Source organism: Cydia strobilella, chromosome 16, assembly GCF_947568885.1.
Source record: "Cydia strobilella chromosome 16, ilCydStro3.1, whole genome shotgun sequence".
NCBI lineage: Eukaryota > Metazoa > Arthropoda > Insecta > Lepidoptera > Tortricidae > Cydia > Cydia strobilella.
The window spans coordinates 10,146,700-10,163,073 of record NC_086056.1 but is presented as its reverse complement, the minus strand read 5'-3'; the positions used below and the strand labels follow the sequence as shown (position 1 = coordinate 10,163,073).

Here is a 16,374-nt window from a genome sequence, read left to right as displayed (position 1 = left end):
CAGGTATTTAAGTCATTTTCTGGGTTAGCAAGGAGGATATAATAGCATAGAGCCCTACTGTCATAGTAAATTTTGTAGCCACAGCACAGTAAATTCACTGCCATCTATCGACACACGATTAAAACTAAAAATGAAGATGTATAAAAATACCATAAACAAAATTTATTTATACACGGTGGCTAAAAAATAAGTGCATTCCCGTTGCCAGGGAGGTGTTGGAATTATAATGAGCAACTTTTACTATGGAAACACATTCGAGAGGTTAAATGGACGCCCATTGAAAGGCTTTTATCGGGGAAAGGGTTGTCCGGTCCCTGGTCATGTGTTATTAACACTTTAACTGTCCGTACATTACATGTAATGCACCGTCCAATTAACTCTGTCACGTCTACGTGACGGCCGAAATGGATAGCTCTTTAAGCTTATGCATCACATAATTATTTTATGCAAATAAAAGAATTTTATTTTATTTTATTTTATTTATTTATAATGCACGAACGCAAAAAGTAAGTATAATAGGTACACGAACGTATCGACCCATGTCATTGTTGAAAGCGAGGGACAGTAAAAGTGATAAAGAGGTAATAAATGAAAGAACACAATTTATAGTTTGTATATATTTTTTATTTAAATGTACCACAAAGCATTAAATGTCGCAACAATCACACTTGAGTTGTCGGTTGTTGTAAAACGGTGGTGCGGTAAAAACACTTAAGTGTAATCGTCCAATCTTAACCTACTCCACATCAAACCCGTACACTACCTAGCGTAACTAATTTTCTGGATATTTCGCTGTAAGGATAGATATTAAGATAAGACTACATCGATATTCAGTCCTTTTATACCGGGGGTAAACTCGTGGCAGTCATGGCACGCACATTTTGTGACAGACAATCGTATCTGCCGAGAGTGAATTTACCCTGTACTGTAAAATTCCGAGGCTCACTTAACTCTTCGTGTACGTTTTCCTACTGTTTACTAGAATGTACAATCCAGTAGCGAGTGTACATGAAAAACCAAGCGTTATGCGACAGCAAAGATATATTGAGTGTACTAGATAAGTAAAATCTAAGACAATTTCGTGCTCTGAATTTGACAGTTACACGAGTTGAGTTGGCGCTGTAGGGGTACTCTGGTTGTCAAAAAATTGACGTTTGACAGCACAGTGACCAGAAAACAAACAGCGCCATCTGTTTCGGCTGTCAATCCTAGGTAGCACGTTTTTTTCTTAGACGTTACCTCTCTATTACAATCAATAACTGGCTCTCTGAGTTAGGCTATGTTCCTGTGAAACGATCTGTACGTATTTAGTTGTAGAGATCAGTGTTTAGTTACGCCGGCGCGGTGTCCGCTAGTAGTAGTTAGGGTACTGCGGCCACGGGTGCGGGTGGTGCTGGTAGGGCCCGGGCGGCTGCTGGTAGCCCCAGGGCGGCTGGTAGGGCGGCGCGTAGCTCTGCTCGTAGGACTGCGTGGTGGCGGCTGGGGTTTGGTAGTAGGCGGAGCTGGCCGCCGTCGTCGTCGAACTAGCGGCCGCTTCCTTTTTCTTCGTGTCTGTGTTGGCGCTGGAATAGAGGTTTTCGGTTAGAATGCTAACGATACCTCCTACCGGAAGTTTTGGCACAGAATAATGTAACCATATTTCTTGTGAAGTGCAAAACTTAAAAATTATAGTTATTTGTTGACGATTAACATTTTTACAGCCGGCGACCCGCTAGGGGAGATTTTTGCCCGTAAGCGCTTTTTACTACAAACCACGCACTCGGCTACGCTCGTGGCGCCGTAACGCGCGCAGGCGGTGTGTCTTAAATTCTAAAAAAGATGTGAAATTATAATTTTTAATCTTGAACTGTTTTTCGAATTTGTCGTTATTAGTGAGGACACCGATTGTACATATAGGCAAAGAGGATATAATAAGAGAGAAGAGCGGTACTGTCATAGTAAATTTTGTAACCGCTGTAAATTCACTGCCATCTATCGACATACTTTAAAACTAAAAATGAAGATTTATAAAAATAACAAAATGTATTTAAATATGGATAAATTATTTTTTTATTTGCATTAATTATTTTTATATGATTTTGACCCATGTTCTTTCACTGATATGCGTTATAATTATAAATAACAAACGAAACCGTCAACCGAGAGTAGGCCAAAACTAGTGGCGCCCTCTGATCGAGAATCAAATTTTCGTGATTTTCGAGGCACGTTTTTTCCTTAGACTATCCATCTATTGCGGAGTTATATCTATCTTTGATATAGGTAATCAGTCTGGCAAGTCAACTTTGTCAGTAGAAAACGGCAGTAAATTTATAAAATATGATATGATAATTTAGAATTTCGCCTTTTCTACTGACAAATTGGTTTGTCAGACTGTATTTACCAGGTGCGTATACTGACTTGGGCGGCGGCGGCACGTCGTGCTTGTCCTTGCGCGCGCGCTTGCGCAGATGCTTGGCGAGCGCGCGCGCATGCGCGGCGGCGGCGCGCGCCGCGCCCGCGCCGCCCAGCTCCTCGGCCAGCTCGCGCCGCCGCCACGCCAGCGCCGCACTCGTCTCCAGCTCCGCGCCCTCCTGCTTCTCGTACGACGATACCAGCTCTGGAAAATATTACTAATATATGGAACCGTGTAAAGGACTATTTAGACGGTGCGACAACTCTAGAACATTACATTGGTGTGTAGTTGGCGATCTAGTAGGTACGTTACCCTCGAGCTCCTCGTAGGGCGTGCCGGGCGTGTGCAGCGCGAGGTCGAGCCGCTGCATGTGCAGGCGCTGGTTGAGCGGGTCGCGCGTCACGGCGTCGTCAAGCGCCTTGCGAGCCGCGGCGGGCTGCTGCCGCACGTGGTGAAGGAAGCGCGCGTATTTGATGGACAGCGCTGAGGCGATAGCCTGGCAGAGGTAGACGATATTTTAATATGCTCAATTCGTAACCCACCATTAATGCGTGAATAGAAGAATAGAACGCTTCGCGCGCGAGTCCTGACCCGACCCGCATTTATCGCGCCTTGAAGAGAGCTTTCATGCGCTGCGTTGTGATCCACGCACTAAGTTTGAGGCGGGATTTAGAATAAACTCATACCAGTTGCTTTTCAGTAAAGAAACTTGTATACATCTGCATACAAAGATTTGTGTGGAGGCCTATGAGGACCTAGCCCAAAACCCACTCACACGATGAGACGAAGCCTGACCGTCTTGAGGCCCTACCGCGAAAAACGTAATTTTTTTTATCTGCCTCCCGCCTCATCTGCCTGCGACACACAGTTCCACTAGCTTTCGTGGCAGCTTCCGGTATGCTGCGACGCGATGCTGGAATAACATTCCTCCGCCAATAAGAAACGCTGCTTCACTTTTTTCATTAAAAGCAAATTAACCCTTAAATGCATGATTTTTTGTATAACTTTTTAATAAATTGAAATAGATGTGTCATGCTGTATAAACTTTTATACAGCATGACACATCTATTTCAATTTACTACTTAATAAATGTGATTTTGGATAGCTGCATATTGAGCCACGGACCATCAAATATACGATGCATATATACATCATTATGCATTTAAGGGTTAAAACTTTATCTTCTCACACATCAAACTTCTCACTCCTAGTCGCCTGTGTCTATTATAGTTTAAAGTTGCATAATTGAATTCCTCATTCATCTCTTGTTCACATTCTACCTGTTTATAAAATAATTCAAATTTCGTTTTGCTAGCTATTATTTTTCAGACTACTTGCATCGTTTTTTTTTTCATTATTCTTATGTTGTAACATATTTGTGACGTTTTCAACCAAAAGGTACCACATTGTCGCTTGTTGATAAGGTTGATTTCTAATTGAAGCTATATGAAAATAGCGCCTTACTGACAAACGACAATAAGTACCCTTTTGGTTGAAAATGGCACATTTTATTTCTAAATTTAAGGTTTAGGTTTTCTGAAAATCAGCGTCGTTGCACTATGTGCTTCGACACTTGCTGAATGTCTTTGAGACAACAAGTTGATGTCATATAGGTATTTAATATCTTTTAATTTTATTTTAAGATTGTTGTTTCAAATAAATTATATTATTTTAATTCATTATTATAGCTATACTGACGGAAGGTTACGGTTGTGAGAATATGCAGGACTGAACGTTTACTCTACTTAGCTATATCGTAATTTAAACACTTACCTTATTCTTTGCAGCGGCGATATAGGTCTCATATAGCTGCGAGCATTTGTCGTAATCTCCACGACGACGTTCCAGGTTGACGCGTCTGAAATTGTTAAATAACGTTAACATACGTTTTATTTAGTATTTATGCCATACTAGTTGTATTATTACAAATTATTATAGATTGGATGTAGAAGGTAAACGATATAAGCATGGATACGAGCAAACGATTCAGCGATTTCCTCCATTTATTTCAAAATAAGTCCTTATATTGCGGTTCAATAGGGGATATCAATGTTCTGCCACCAGAGTGCCGCACTAGCCTTTTTAGTAAACCAGAGTAACTTATACATACTGTACCTTTAACAGGTTTGTGACAAGTTTTCAGAGATAATTAACTATGACATGTATGCATCAAGGCGGTTTGTTTACAAGGACCTACCGGGAAACGCGAATCCGAAATTTCGCTATCTGCCTCTTTATCGCTCGAATATGCAAGAGTAACAGAGATGTTGGATAACGAAATTTCGATTTCCTTAATTGTGGTAGTGGCGCCACCTACTCAGAGTTTCGCGAAATATTTCCTATTTAAAGTGCGTCCAGTGCAGGTACAACTTCGGCTTGTCGAGGTGAGACAGCACGCTAGCGCTCTCGCTCTGGCACTTGCTCTATGATAGCTACCTGTACTGTATCTGCACCAGCGTGGGGCAGGTCTTCTCTATCCGGTCGAGTATCTCGGCGGCCTTGGCGGCGTTGCCATGGGCCTCCTCGAAGTGTGCCCAGTGTAGATGCAGCTCCGGCTTGTCGAGATGGTGGACGGTGCACGCTCGCTCGAGGACCTCTCGTTCTACGGCTACTAGCTCAGGGTTGGTTTCTATGCGCTCCTCTAGGAACTTTATCAGCTAAAAATTATAAAATATTTAATGCCATTGAAAAAAGTTATGCGAAATGGGAACTATGTATTTTAATAATCTGAGAATAATGCTATCGTTTTAAAGTTTTAAAGTTCAAGGAACCCATTTGCCATTTCTAACAGGTCATGATTTTAGACGTACCCGCATCCAGAACTCGTCGTAAAGCGCGCAAGCGATGAGGCAGCGCTCGTGCAGCACCAGAGCACGCTTCAGCGAGCCGTGCTGCTTCTCCCACTCCAGGTAAGCCTTCCAGTTCTTCAGCTGGCAACGCTCGAGGGGCTTCACGTGGAAGTAGGGCCGCTTGATCTAAAACACCGGGGAAATGTTAGTCATTAGAAGAGCTATTTTTAAGGGTTAAATTAGGCACTTAGCTAGAAACAAAAAAGTCAAACATTTTAATATACTTATATCTACTTGTGTTAACAATGTTGATTCTATAGATAGCAACTGTGAACATATTTTTATTTAATCATGGCAGAATTATTGGTCAACAGCTTATTCCGCTTTGACAAGCTTCACAATTTTTGTGCACGTTGATACCATAAAACAACACTTACGCCCTCTTCGAAGGTCCACCTCGCGGCGACCTGCTCGCCCGTGGTCTTGTGCACCTTGCGGCGTGCCGCGATAATGCGCTCCTTAATGGCTTGAGCCTCCTCGTCTGAAGCCTGTATTTTAAATACAATTTATTAAATGTACATATAATAATAATATTATGATATTTCAGCCCATATACGTCCCACTGCTGGGCACAGGCCTCCTCTCATGCAAGTTAGAGTGATTGGGCTACAGTCCACACGCTAGCACAATGCGGGTCAGGGACTTATTTATTTATTTATTTAAGCTTTATAGCACAATACATGAAGGTACAAAAGGCGGACTTAATGCCTTACGGCATTCTCTACCAGTCAACCAATGGGTTAAACCAGAAAGATTAAGTAGGTGCAGTGACTTTTAAAGTAAATGAATTTGTAACCAAGACTAAATGAGTATAAACTATATTGATAAACTTACTCATATACTTAATACAAATAAACATACATAGATACTATACATATTTATATACCTAGTGTGAATCACTAAGTTGACGAAGAAGAAAGTTTGCCAAGGAAATACTTGCGCAACATGCGCTTGAATGTGAATTTGGTTTGCGCTTGTCTGATAGAGAGTGGGAGATCGTTCCAAAGTCTGATAGCCTAGACAGTGAAAGAATTGGACATGAAACCCGTTCGATGTTGGGGGACAATGAGCTTTATGAGCTACGGGAAGAGCGAAGATCTGTGCCTGGACGAGGGGTAACAAATTTAAATTTCGAGCGGAGATAATGAGGGGCGGACGGGTCAAACAAGATTGAGTAGAGAGTACACAGAATACGAAGGGACCTACGTTGTCGTATAGGGAGCCAATTAAGTTTCCTACGGAAAGAGGAGATATGGTCATACTTACGAAGTCCGAACACGAACCGAATGCAGCTATTAAGTAGCCGGTCAAGTATGTTTAAAGAATCTTGAGTGAGATTAGTGTAACAAACATCAGCATAATCAAGGACAGGCAGAACAAGAGCTTGGACGAGGAGAGTTTTTGTTCTGACCGGGAGAAAATGTTTATGACGATAGAGTGTATCGATTACTCTACGACTAACGGACTTCACATACACCATTGAATTTCTTCGCGGATGTACATAATTGTGTGAAAATTCTTTTCGTTGTTGTGGTGTGTCGATGGGCTCGCCGCGTCGTCGCGCAGCCGCACCAGCTCCGAGCGGGGGATCACTCCCACATGCTGTGTACAGCAACACTCACAATGTGGTCTATGGGCTCGTCCTCGCCGGGGGGCAGGTCGAGCTGCGGCGCCGCACCGCCCGCCTCGCGCACGTCGCCGCGCAGCCGCACCAGCTCCGAGCGGGGGATCACTCCCACATGCTGTGTACAGCAACACTCACAATGTGGTCTATGGGCTCGTCCTCGCCGGGGGGCAGGTCGAGCTGCGGCGCCGCACCGCCCGCCTCGCGCACGTCGCCGCGCAGCCGCACCAGCTCCGAGTGGGGGATCACTCCCACATGCTGTGTACAGCAACACTCACGATGTGGTCTATGGGCTCGTCCTCGCCGGGGGGCAGGTCGAGCTGCGGCGCCGCACCGCCCGCCTCGCGCACGTCGCCGCGCAGCCGCACCAGCTCCGAGCGGGGGATCACTCCCACATGCTGTGTACAGCAACACTCACAATGTGGTCTATGGGCTCGTCCTCGCCGGGGGGCAGGTCGAGCTGCGGCGCCGCACCGCCCGCCTCGCGCACGTCGCCGCGCAGCCGCACCAGCTCCGAGCGGGGGATCACTCCCACATGCTGTGTACAGCAACACTCACGATGTGGTCTATGGGCTCGTCCTCGCCGGGGGGCAGGTCGAGCCTCGCCTCGCGCACGTCGCCGCGCAGCCGCACCAGCTCCGAGTGGGGGATCACTCCCACATGCTGTGTACAGCAACACTCACGATGTGGTCTATGGGCTCGTCCTCGCCGGGGGGCAGGTCGAGCTGCGGCGCCGCACCGCCCGCCTCGCGCACGGCGTCGCGCACGTCGCCGCGCAGCCGCACCAGCTCCGAGCGGGGGATCACTCCCACATGCTGTGTACAGCAACACTCACAATGTGGTCTATGGGCTCGTCCTCGCCGGGGGGCAGGTCGAGCTGCGGCGCCGCACCGCCCGCCTCGCGCACGTCGCCGCGCAGCCGCACCAGCTCCGAGCGGGGGATCACTCCCACATGCTGTGTACAGCAACACTCACGATGTGGTCTATGGGCTCGTCCTCGCCGGGGGGCAGGTCGAGCCTCGCCTCGCGCACGTCGCCGCGCAGCCGCACCAGCTCCGAGTGGGGGATCACTCCCACATGCTGTGTACAGCAACACTCACGATGTGGTCTATGGGCTCGTCCTCGCCGGGGGGCAGGTCGAGCTGCGGCGCCGCACCGCCCGCCTCGCGCACGGCGTCGCGCACGTCGCCGCGCAGCCGCACCAGCTCCGAGCGGGGGATCACTCCCACATGCTGTGTACAGCAACACTCACAATGTGGTCTATGGGCTCGTCCTCGCCGGGGGGCAGGTCGAGCTGCGGCGCCGCACCGCCCGCCTCGCGCACGTCGCCGCGCAGCCGCACCAGCTCCGAGCGGGGGATCACTCCCACATGCTGTGTACAGCAACACTCACGATGTGGTCTATGGGCTCGTCCTCGCCGGGGGGCAGGTCGAGCCTCGCCTCGCGCACGTCGCCGCGCAGCCGCACCAGCTCCGAGTGGGGGATCACTCCCACATGCTGTGTACAGCAACACTCACGATGTGGTCTATGGGCTCGTCCTCGCCGGGGGGCAGGTCGAGCTGCGGCGCCGCACCGCCCGCCTCGCGCACGGCGTCGCGCACGTCGCCGCGCAGCCGCACCAGCTCCGAGCGGGGGATCACTCCCACATGCTGTGTACAGCAACACTCACGATGTGGTCTATGGGCTCGTCCTCGCCGGGGGGCAGGTCGAGCTGCGGCGCCGCGCCGCCCGCCTCGCGCACGTCGCCGCGCAGCCGCACCAGCTCCGAGCGGGGGATCACTCCCACATGCTGTGTACAGCAACACTCACGATGTGGTCTATGGGCTCGTCCTCGCCGGGGGGCAGGTCGAGCTGCGGCGCCGCACCGCCCGCCTCGCGCACGGCGTCGCGCACGTCGCCGCGCAGCCGCACCAGCTCCGACCGCGATATTACACCCGTCACCGGCTCCGACATCACGTGCTCTTGGAAACTGCAACAGAAATACATTTAAAAATTGTTTATTTTGAAAAGAGTACAGAGCAGAGACAGACTAAGTAAATTTCACAAAGGCAATCTTCTAGTAAGTAGATGTAGTTTTCCGTGTCCTTCGGTACAGTCATCACTTAATTACTAGAGCACATAGGACGACTCGAGGTCGTCACACAATGGCGCTTCGATACAAATTTGGTATAAGAATGCTGCTCATTTCAGCTCAGTGTGCGTAAGACCAAGAGGAATCACAGTTCACCCGAAAATCTACCTATTGTTAAGAGTACGTTTTTGACAATACGTAACTGCATTGTTTTTATTACCGACTAGCTTCTGCCCGTGACTTTGTTTGCGTGAAAACATGATGATGTTTGATTAAAACTATCCTATGTTCTTCCCAAAGGTTCCTGTACCCAATTTCACCTCAATCCGTTCAGCGGTTTGAGGATTAAGCGGCCTTTGTGAGGAGGAAAGACACCGGGGCAGATGAAAGTAAATGCAAGTTTGTACCTTGTTATAAAGACACCTATAGGTATATCTCAAATAGTCAGGTGTTGATTTAATGATAAAATAACAACCCCTTTTGACACATCTTTGACGATTTTATTTACAATCAATTAAATTAATTTAATTATTCATTTCTATTTGGTCAAAAATAATACAAAGCATCATGCCAATAAATTTCGACGTAAACCTGAAAACTTGTAAGCAAAAAAACTTTATTAACTTTATAGTATATCATAAGCTGACTACAAGCCAATTCTACATACAACAATAATAATGATATTACTAAATTAAAAAAGCACACATACATAGCCCGTGTAAAGCGTATAAGTACTGACTTGTCAAAGTGTGAGGTGTAGCCGAGAGTGGGTGTGGCCAGCAACCGGTCGTATATGTTTGTGACGTTGAGCGCGGACCCGTTCTCCGCCTCCCACTTGATGTACGACTCCCAAAGGCGGTCGGAGCGGAACTCCAAACCGCACGCCTCTGCAATACAGTATCTGGTCAACTATTGTATAGGATATCGTTAAATTATAGTCCCACAAATCGTATCACACAACTCATCAATAACAACAGTTCCTACTTACTAACGTATAAAATAATCCAATTATCGTCACAATAAAAAAGAAGAAAACATGCCTGTTTTTGTTGCATTAGATGTGCTTTTCTTCCACATTATATTACTTTTGCGTGTGTTAGATTAGTTTTACCGCGGTATAAATCAATTAGTTTTTAGGGTTCCGTACCCAAAGGGTAAAAACGGGACCCTATTACTAAGACCACTGTCCGTCTGTCACTAGGGTGTATCTCATGAACCGTGATAGCTGGACAGTTGAAATTTTCACAGATTATGTATTTCTGGTTGCCGCTAGAACAACAAATACTAAAAAGTACGGAACCATCGGTGGGCGAGTCCGACTCGCGCTCGTCCGGTTTTTATTATTATCTAAATAAATAAGAAAAACATTTTTCCAACCGGTCTGTTCACTTAAAAAAAATTTTGGTTTGCAAATAGGGTAGTTCATTCGCGTAAAAAAATATGATGTGGTAACCACGTCGTAATAGTGGTTACCTCATCATATTTTTTACGCACAACGCCAAAATATTGCTCATAAAAATGTTTGAAAACAGTATCCGAGATTTGCGAAACAATATAAATAAAACAGTGTCTTACCTATAGCTCTCTCATACTGCGCCTTGATGTATGCGTGATCTTCGGTTCTAGTGGCTTTAATGTGATTGAGGTAGTGTATCCAAAGATCAACCGACAGTGGGATGGCTTTCAGCCCCCTTTCCAATACCTGAAACGTAACAGCATTGATGCGGGCGCTCCGAGAGGGGCGAGTGCCGCCAACCGACGGCACAACGAAGCAAGGGAATATCATATAGCATTGTATCATTGTATGTGTCATCTCATATAATTTTGAATAGACGCAGCGAGGGTGGGTGAGGGCACAGTGGTCGGCTCACGTCGCCTCGAGCGCCTACCGTATATAAAAGTTGCCTGGGCTTAGACCTGTGACTCGCCGCGCCGCCCGCAGTAGCCTCCGACGCCTCTTCCGTCCTACTGCCTAGTGGCATTATACGCGACCTGTCCGCTCCATGCTACCATGGATTAGTCATTAGAACCTTAATTATATCCACCATCAATTATCACGTACTTAAATATAATACATGAAACGGTATTACAATACATGCGTGTACAGAATATAAATAAAAGCACTAGAACTAGAATATCATAACACCACAAACGATACACTATGTAACAGACTCCGGTGCGTACGGACGGCTTTGCGTTACGAACGTGGGCCTCGAAGCGCTGTTGGGAAAAAAAAGTAATTGCAAAATACCAGTTATGACTAATAATATAAATCCATAGTGTTAAGACAGAAATGAAACTCAGGCGTATTTATTTGATGGAAGCCTTACCAACTCACGCGTATAAAATGGTAGCGCGGTTGGGGGGCTAGGGTACTCACCTCGAGACACTTCTTTTTACTTCCTTTGCGTTTTTCGTAGTCGGCGTATTTTCGCCAGTACCCGTAGCAGTAGGGGTAGTGCGACAGGAAGGCGTCGTAGGCCTCTCGCGCGGCCTCCACTTCGCTCTGTGGACAAGGGGCTTGTGTAGCCACTGCTACAGAATTCTTTTGACATTGAAGTGGATTGTCGCAATCAGTTGGCCCTTGCCAATCAACATGAGTTTCAGTTCTTATTCACCTCATAAGGCAGAATAAGATTAGCAAATTTTTGTCATCATATTTTAGGCGTAGGTATACTTACAATATTTAATTTTTATTATAAAAATTGATAGTGAATATGTATTATAAACCCAAACCCAGACAAGCCAAAAAAAATGGAATAATCTTATTCTCATTAAAAAATAAAACCATATTGGTCAAAAAGTATATTAGCCTTACCTCTTGATCAACATATTGCAGCAGATAGGTCCAGCCAGTGAAGTCAGTGGGGTCGTCATTAACAACCTTCCAATACTTGTCAAGCTCCGGGAGAGCTTTCTTCTTAGGCTTCTCGTCCACTGACGGCCGCTTCTCTGAAGGCACTGGTTTGCTTTCGCCATTCTATTCAAATAAAAAACAAGGGTAACTTAGAATAGCTATAAAGTACAGTTGTAGTGCATAATTATTTTCCATCGTATTTTCACGGAAAAGTACGAACGTGTCTTGCTATTTCAGTCAGTCTCGGTACAAAAAGTACTGAGGTTGACTGAAGTAGCATGACAAATACGAACGTTTCCGAGAAAACACGATGGAAAACAATTATGCACTACCTACATCTGTACATAGATACTTAAACAGTTCGACGGAGATTGACTTTAACACTTTCTAGAGGATTCACCGAAAGAAAGGAACGGAAGTGGGAAATAATTGCAAAGGGAACAATGGAAATCAAAAGGAGAGGGTCTTTGGCCAAGCAAAATGGGATATAAGATGCTTTATTTATTTATTTATATTCACTAGAACGGTGTACACTTGCTACTATGCTAATGCTAGACATACTTCATTACATTTTGCTAATACATTTCCCAGTAATTACTACATACCTAGTCATTTACAATGGCATTCACTTCACTCTCACACTCTTTATGTATCGAGTTGGTATCGAGCAAACGGATTTCCAAAAATAAAGTTAGTATCTTCAGGGGTTAAAGCGGTTACAAGCCCAAATGTCATTAAAATTTGATTATTAGTTTTGATATGTATTGATGACAGACAGACAAAGTCAGTTTTGCATTTATTATAGTAGTATGGATTACATTCTCACAGCATTGTGGACATAAAAACCTTTTCAACTAACACAATTTTACAACTCAGATAAGAAATATCAAGATATCAAATGAAAGAAATTTATTCAATGTATACTGAAATAAAATAAAAAGATTGATCTGAACGATTTTAATGGTTGCAGAACACATATTGCTAGATGATCTTAGTGAAGAGATTTAAGAAGATTTTGTATTGTATTGTAGCACGGTAGCAGGTTTCCGCAACTCGAAGACTAGCGATGGCGCCTATTTTGCGTGAAGATTTTATTATTGTAATCTTTAGGTTTCAATTGGAACAATTTCACAAATTACTTTCTGGTTATATTAAAGGCATTTAAGCCTCAAAACTCAAGGTAAAAAGAGTACAAGTAAATATTAAGTATAGGAAATTCTCCTGCTATTTGATTGCTGGATTTCGTACGAGAACTATTTCTGCACGTCGCAACTGAAGTGACATTGCACAATACCTTAACAACAGCTTGCTTCTTGCTGGACGACTCACTCTCGGAGGTAGGGGAGCCGGGATCATAGCCATCCTTGTCATCGTCCGTTTTGCGCTTTCGAGACTCCTTTGACTCTTTCTTTTCTGGTAGCTCATCCTCTGATACAACCTACAAGAAACACGTTGATTGAGGAACTGCCGAATTTTGTACATCAGACCTAATTACCAATTATTACGTATTACTCAACATTACCCCCTTTTTATTCGTATGGCATAAACAGAGTCGCTAATTATTTATTACAATACGATATCTAAATTCTTCACCCATTGGGCAGCGTATATATTTTGCATAAAACTACTAGCCTCAACTATTTAATTAATGTTTTATCCCTTTCTTACAAATACATAAGTTAAAATGACAGATTAAGATTTAAGACAAACAATTAATAGCTAATTGAGGCTTGTAGCGCGTTTATGAATAGGGCCATTAGAGTATTAATGATAATTAAGAAATGGAATGTTTTGAAGTGCACAAATAGATAGTCAGGTGAATGATTTATATTGTAAGCCAAGCGTTCATTTTGATATAAATATTGCACTACTAATACCAATATTGTATTCTTAGCCTAGATTTTAGTCTTTACAGGAAACTGAGCATAAAACCTCTGGATTAACATAATGGAGATCCCAAAAACTACATGGATAATCTAATTAAAAAAATTTATAATGGCACCTCAGTATCAGCAGGAAGTTCAGCAGGCTTAGGTCCAGGAAGCTCATCATCAGAGACATTTTCAGCATCCTTAACACTTGGCTTCTCAACGGCTGGAAGCTCATCTTCTGAGACCACTTCAGTCTCCTCTGCACCTCTGCTAACCTGTGAATAAATACAATGTTATAAGAAATGATAAATGTCGTTCTGAGTATTTACAAAGAGAGGATGTTTGATTACACTTTATAGAAAGCATAAATAATTACCTCTGGAATACTTTTCTCAGTTGCCATTTCAACATCATCTGCTTCTTTTTTCTCTGAACTTTGTTCAGTTTTTTTCTCTGAACTTTCTTCAGGTTTTTTCTCTGAACTTTCTTCAGTTTTTGTTTCCTGTTATTAAAATTAAACAATTAGAGATATATTTAACACACAATATCTATTCACAAAGTGCAGCAATTAGTGTAACTCGTAATTGAGCATACTTTGGATGGGGTCTTTCGACCCCTTCCCACAGTGAATGTGTTAAGCTTATCTAAGGCCATAAAATATAGCATATGAATACCTTACCTCTGTTTCCAGTAGTTCAGTTACAGCTTGAGGTGCTACTTCTCTAGTCTCCTTTTAACAAAAACATACATAAATGTTTCAAAAACCTTATTTGTTTAAGTTAAGAAACTTTAGATAGCTAAGAATGGGTTTAAATTTTAATTGCTTTATTAACATAAATAGATGATCATAATATTATTATCTAAGTTTTTTATATAAATACCTGTGCTTCCTGTTTCTCTTCCTCAACTTCAGCTGCTTCTTTTGATGATGTGACCTGAGAAATAAACAAAATGTATCAAGAAAGTGGTTTAATTTAAACCACTTAGTACCTAATAAGCTAATAATACTTTTTTATTTTAATATATTAAATAAAATATATTAAAAAAGTACAGCCATGTTTTTCCTAAACTTGTGTCCCATTTAAGTATATTGAGAAAGTAATACTCTGGAATGTTAAGTCTGCAACTTTATCTAAACACAACAATAATTAGATGCTATTGTATTATATTTACTGACATTATAACTGTAACACCTGTCAGGTAAACTCAAAAATAAATAACAAGTGCTAGATCAGGTTAAATGTAAAATATTGTATGATAATACATACAGAACCCTTTGTGAGTGTTACACTTGAATAATAATTAATGGTACGCTCAATGCTGCTGGCACGTACAGGGAAACTACACACATAACACCGACTAAACCAGGCTGGATGCAGACAGCCCAAACAAGCTATGCCTGGCATCAATGGAAAGCTCACAAGGGCACCAGTTCAACTAGGGAAGACCCGACTGAGCATGGAAACCAGTATTGTATTTAACAAACATCTTTTTATAACAGGTGTCGCAGACAGTCCCCTATGCCGAGGATGCCTGGAGACAGAAGAAACAGCCTCTCACATGGTGCTGGAATGCAGCGGAGTGGCCCCATACAGGGCAAAACACCTCGGAACTACAATACAATAATAATTAACGTTTAAGAATAATTTCAATACCTGCTCAACTTCTTCCACTGGCAAGACAGGTTCTTCTTGATCAGTAGGAGTTTCATTAACAGTTTTAATCGCTTCCACATTAGCAGTTCCTTCATCTGCATCCAGGGTGATGCCAGCATCATTTGATGACTCTATCTCATGAATTGCATTGTCTTCATCAGTTTTATCTAATGTGTCTTCAGCAATATCATTTGATATTTCACTTATTTCATTATCCATATCCATTTTGGCTGAAGTACCTAATAAATCACCATCTGTATCTGAAACTGTCTTGTACCCGTCGCTCAGGTGAGAGTCTCCATCCGATAAGACATGGTTCAATGAGTCTCCCGCAAACGTTACGGCATTGTCGCCTACATCGAACGAATTCAGTTCGGTGTTGAATCCGTCAGTATTGTTTACCAAATAGTCTCCAACACTCCCTGCAGAAAACTCGACAGCGTTCAGAAAGCCCGGGTTGGACGTGGACGACTCGTCTACCCCTACGGCGTCCACACTGTTGAACTCCCCCTCGGTCAACAAATGCGACAAGCCGTTAGAATTTTCGTTAATCAAAGGGCCCTCATCAGTGTCCATAGGACCGTCATCCGCATCTAGCGGTCCATCAGATAAACACTTCTGGAAAATTACAAAATAAGTAAATACTTCACGGCTGTCGGAGGCACCGATTCATTGATAACCTAGTAAACACCACTTACCTGTAAATCGGAGCTGGCATCATCATCCATTTTTTATTTTAATCAATAGGTAGGTACAATTCGTACTATAATATGACCGCGTATACTTATATTGATAAAACAACTATCGACACAAGAGAATACACAAGAATACAACAAATTCTATCCGCACAACCAAAACCAAGCAATCCGGATCCGAATGAATTGAATAGTGAAGGTAATGTAAGTACTACTCTACTCGTCTCAACTCAAATGCGTACGTTGTGGTCTATAGTCTATGACACTCCAAACTCCAAATTTTAAATCGATGAGTAATCGACTCAACTGTCATCGAATGAAATTTTCTATACACACATCCCTATGCTGTTACTTTATCGA

The 16,374-nt window shown here is 43.6% G+C and overlaps 1 protein-coding gene across 1 annotated transcript; it reads right to left on the bottom strand.

Annotated features, from left to right (window-relative positions):
* Positions 1–592: 592 nt before the first annotated feature.
* LOC134748330 (pre-mRNA-processing factor 39) lies at positions 593–16,217 on the bottom strand. Its single transcript, XM_063683097.1, has 19 exons — positions 16,018–16,217; positions 15,320–15,937; positions 14,546–14,599; positions 14,344–14,394; positions 14,041–14,166; positions 13,796–13,939; positions 13,088–13,231; positions 11,755–11,916; positions 11,317–11,442; positions 10,512–10,638; positions 9,676–9,823; positions 8,675–8,834; positions 5,619–5,729; positions 5,203–5,367; positions 4,829–5,049; positions 4,166–4,250; positions 2,705–2,888; positions 2,398–2,596; positions 593–1,562 (listed from the first exon to the last, which is right to left on the bottom strand). The coding sequence occupies exons 1-19, from the start codon at positions 16,045–16,047 to the stop codon at positions 1,352–1,354; spliced, it is 3,066 nt and encodes a 1,021-aa protein (XP_063539167.1). The 5' UTR covers positions 16,048–16,217; the 3' UTR covers positions 593–1,351.
* Between the last annotated feature and the right edge of the window lie 157 nt (positions 16,218–16,374).

Coding starts and splice junctions, on each gene's coding strand:
- LOC134748330 (XM_063683097.1), bottom strand. CDS start 16,047: ATGGATGATGATGCCAGCTCCGATTTACAG. Junction 15,938..16,017: donor ATGCCAGCTCCGATTTACAG/GTAAGTGGTGTT, acceptor GTAATTTTCCAG/AAGTGTTTATCTGATGGACC. Junction 2,597..2,704: donor GCCCTACGAGGAGCTCGAGG/GTAACGTACCTA, acceptor AATATTTTCCAG/AGCTGGTATCGTCGTACGAG.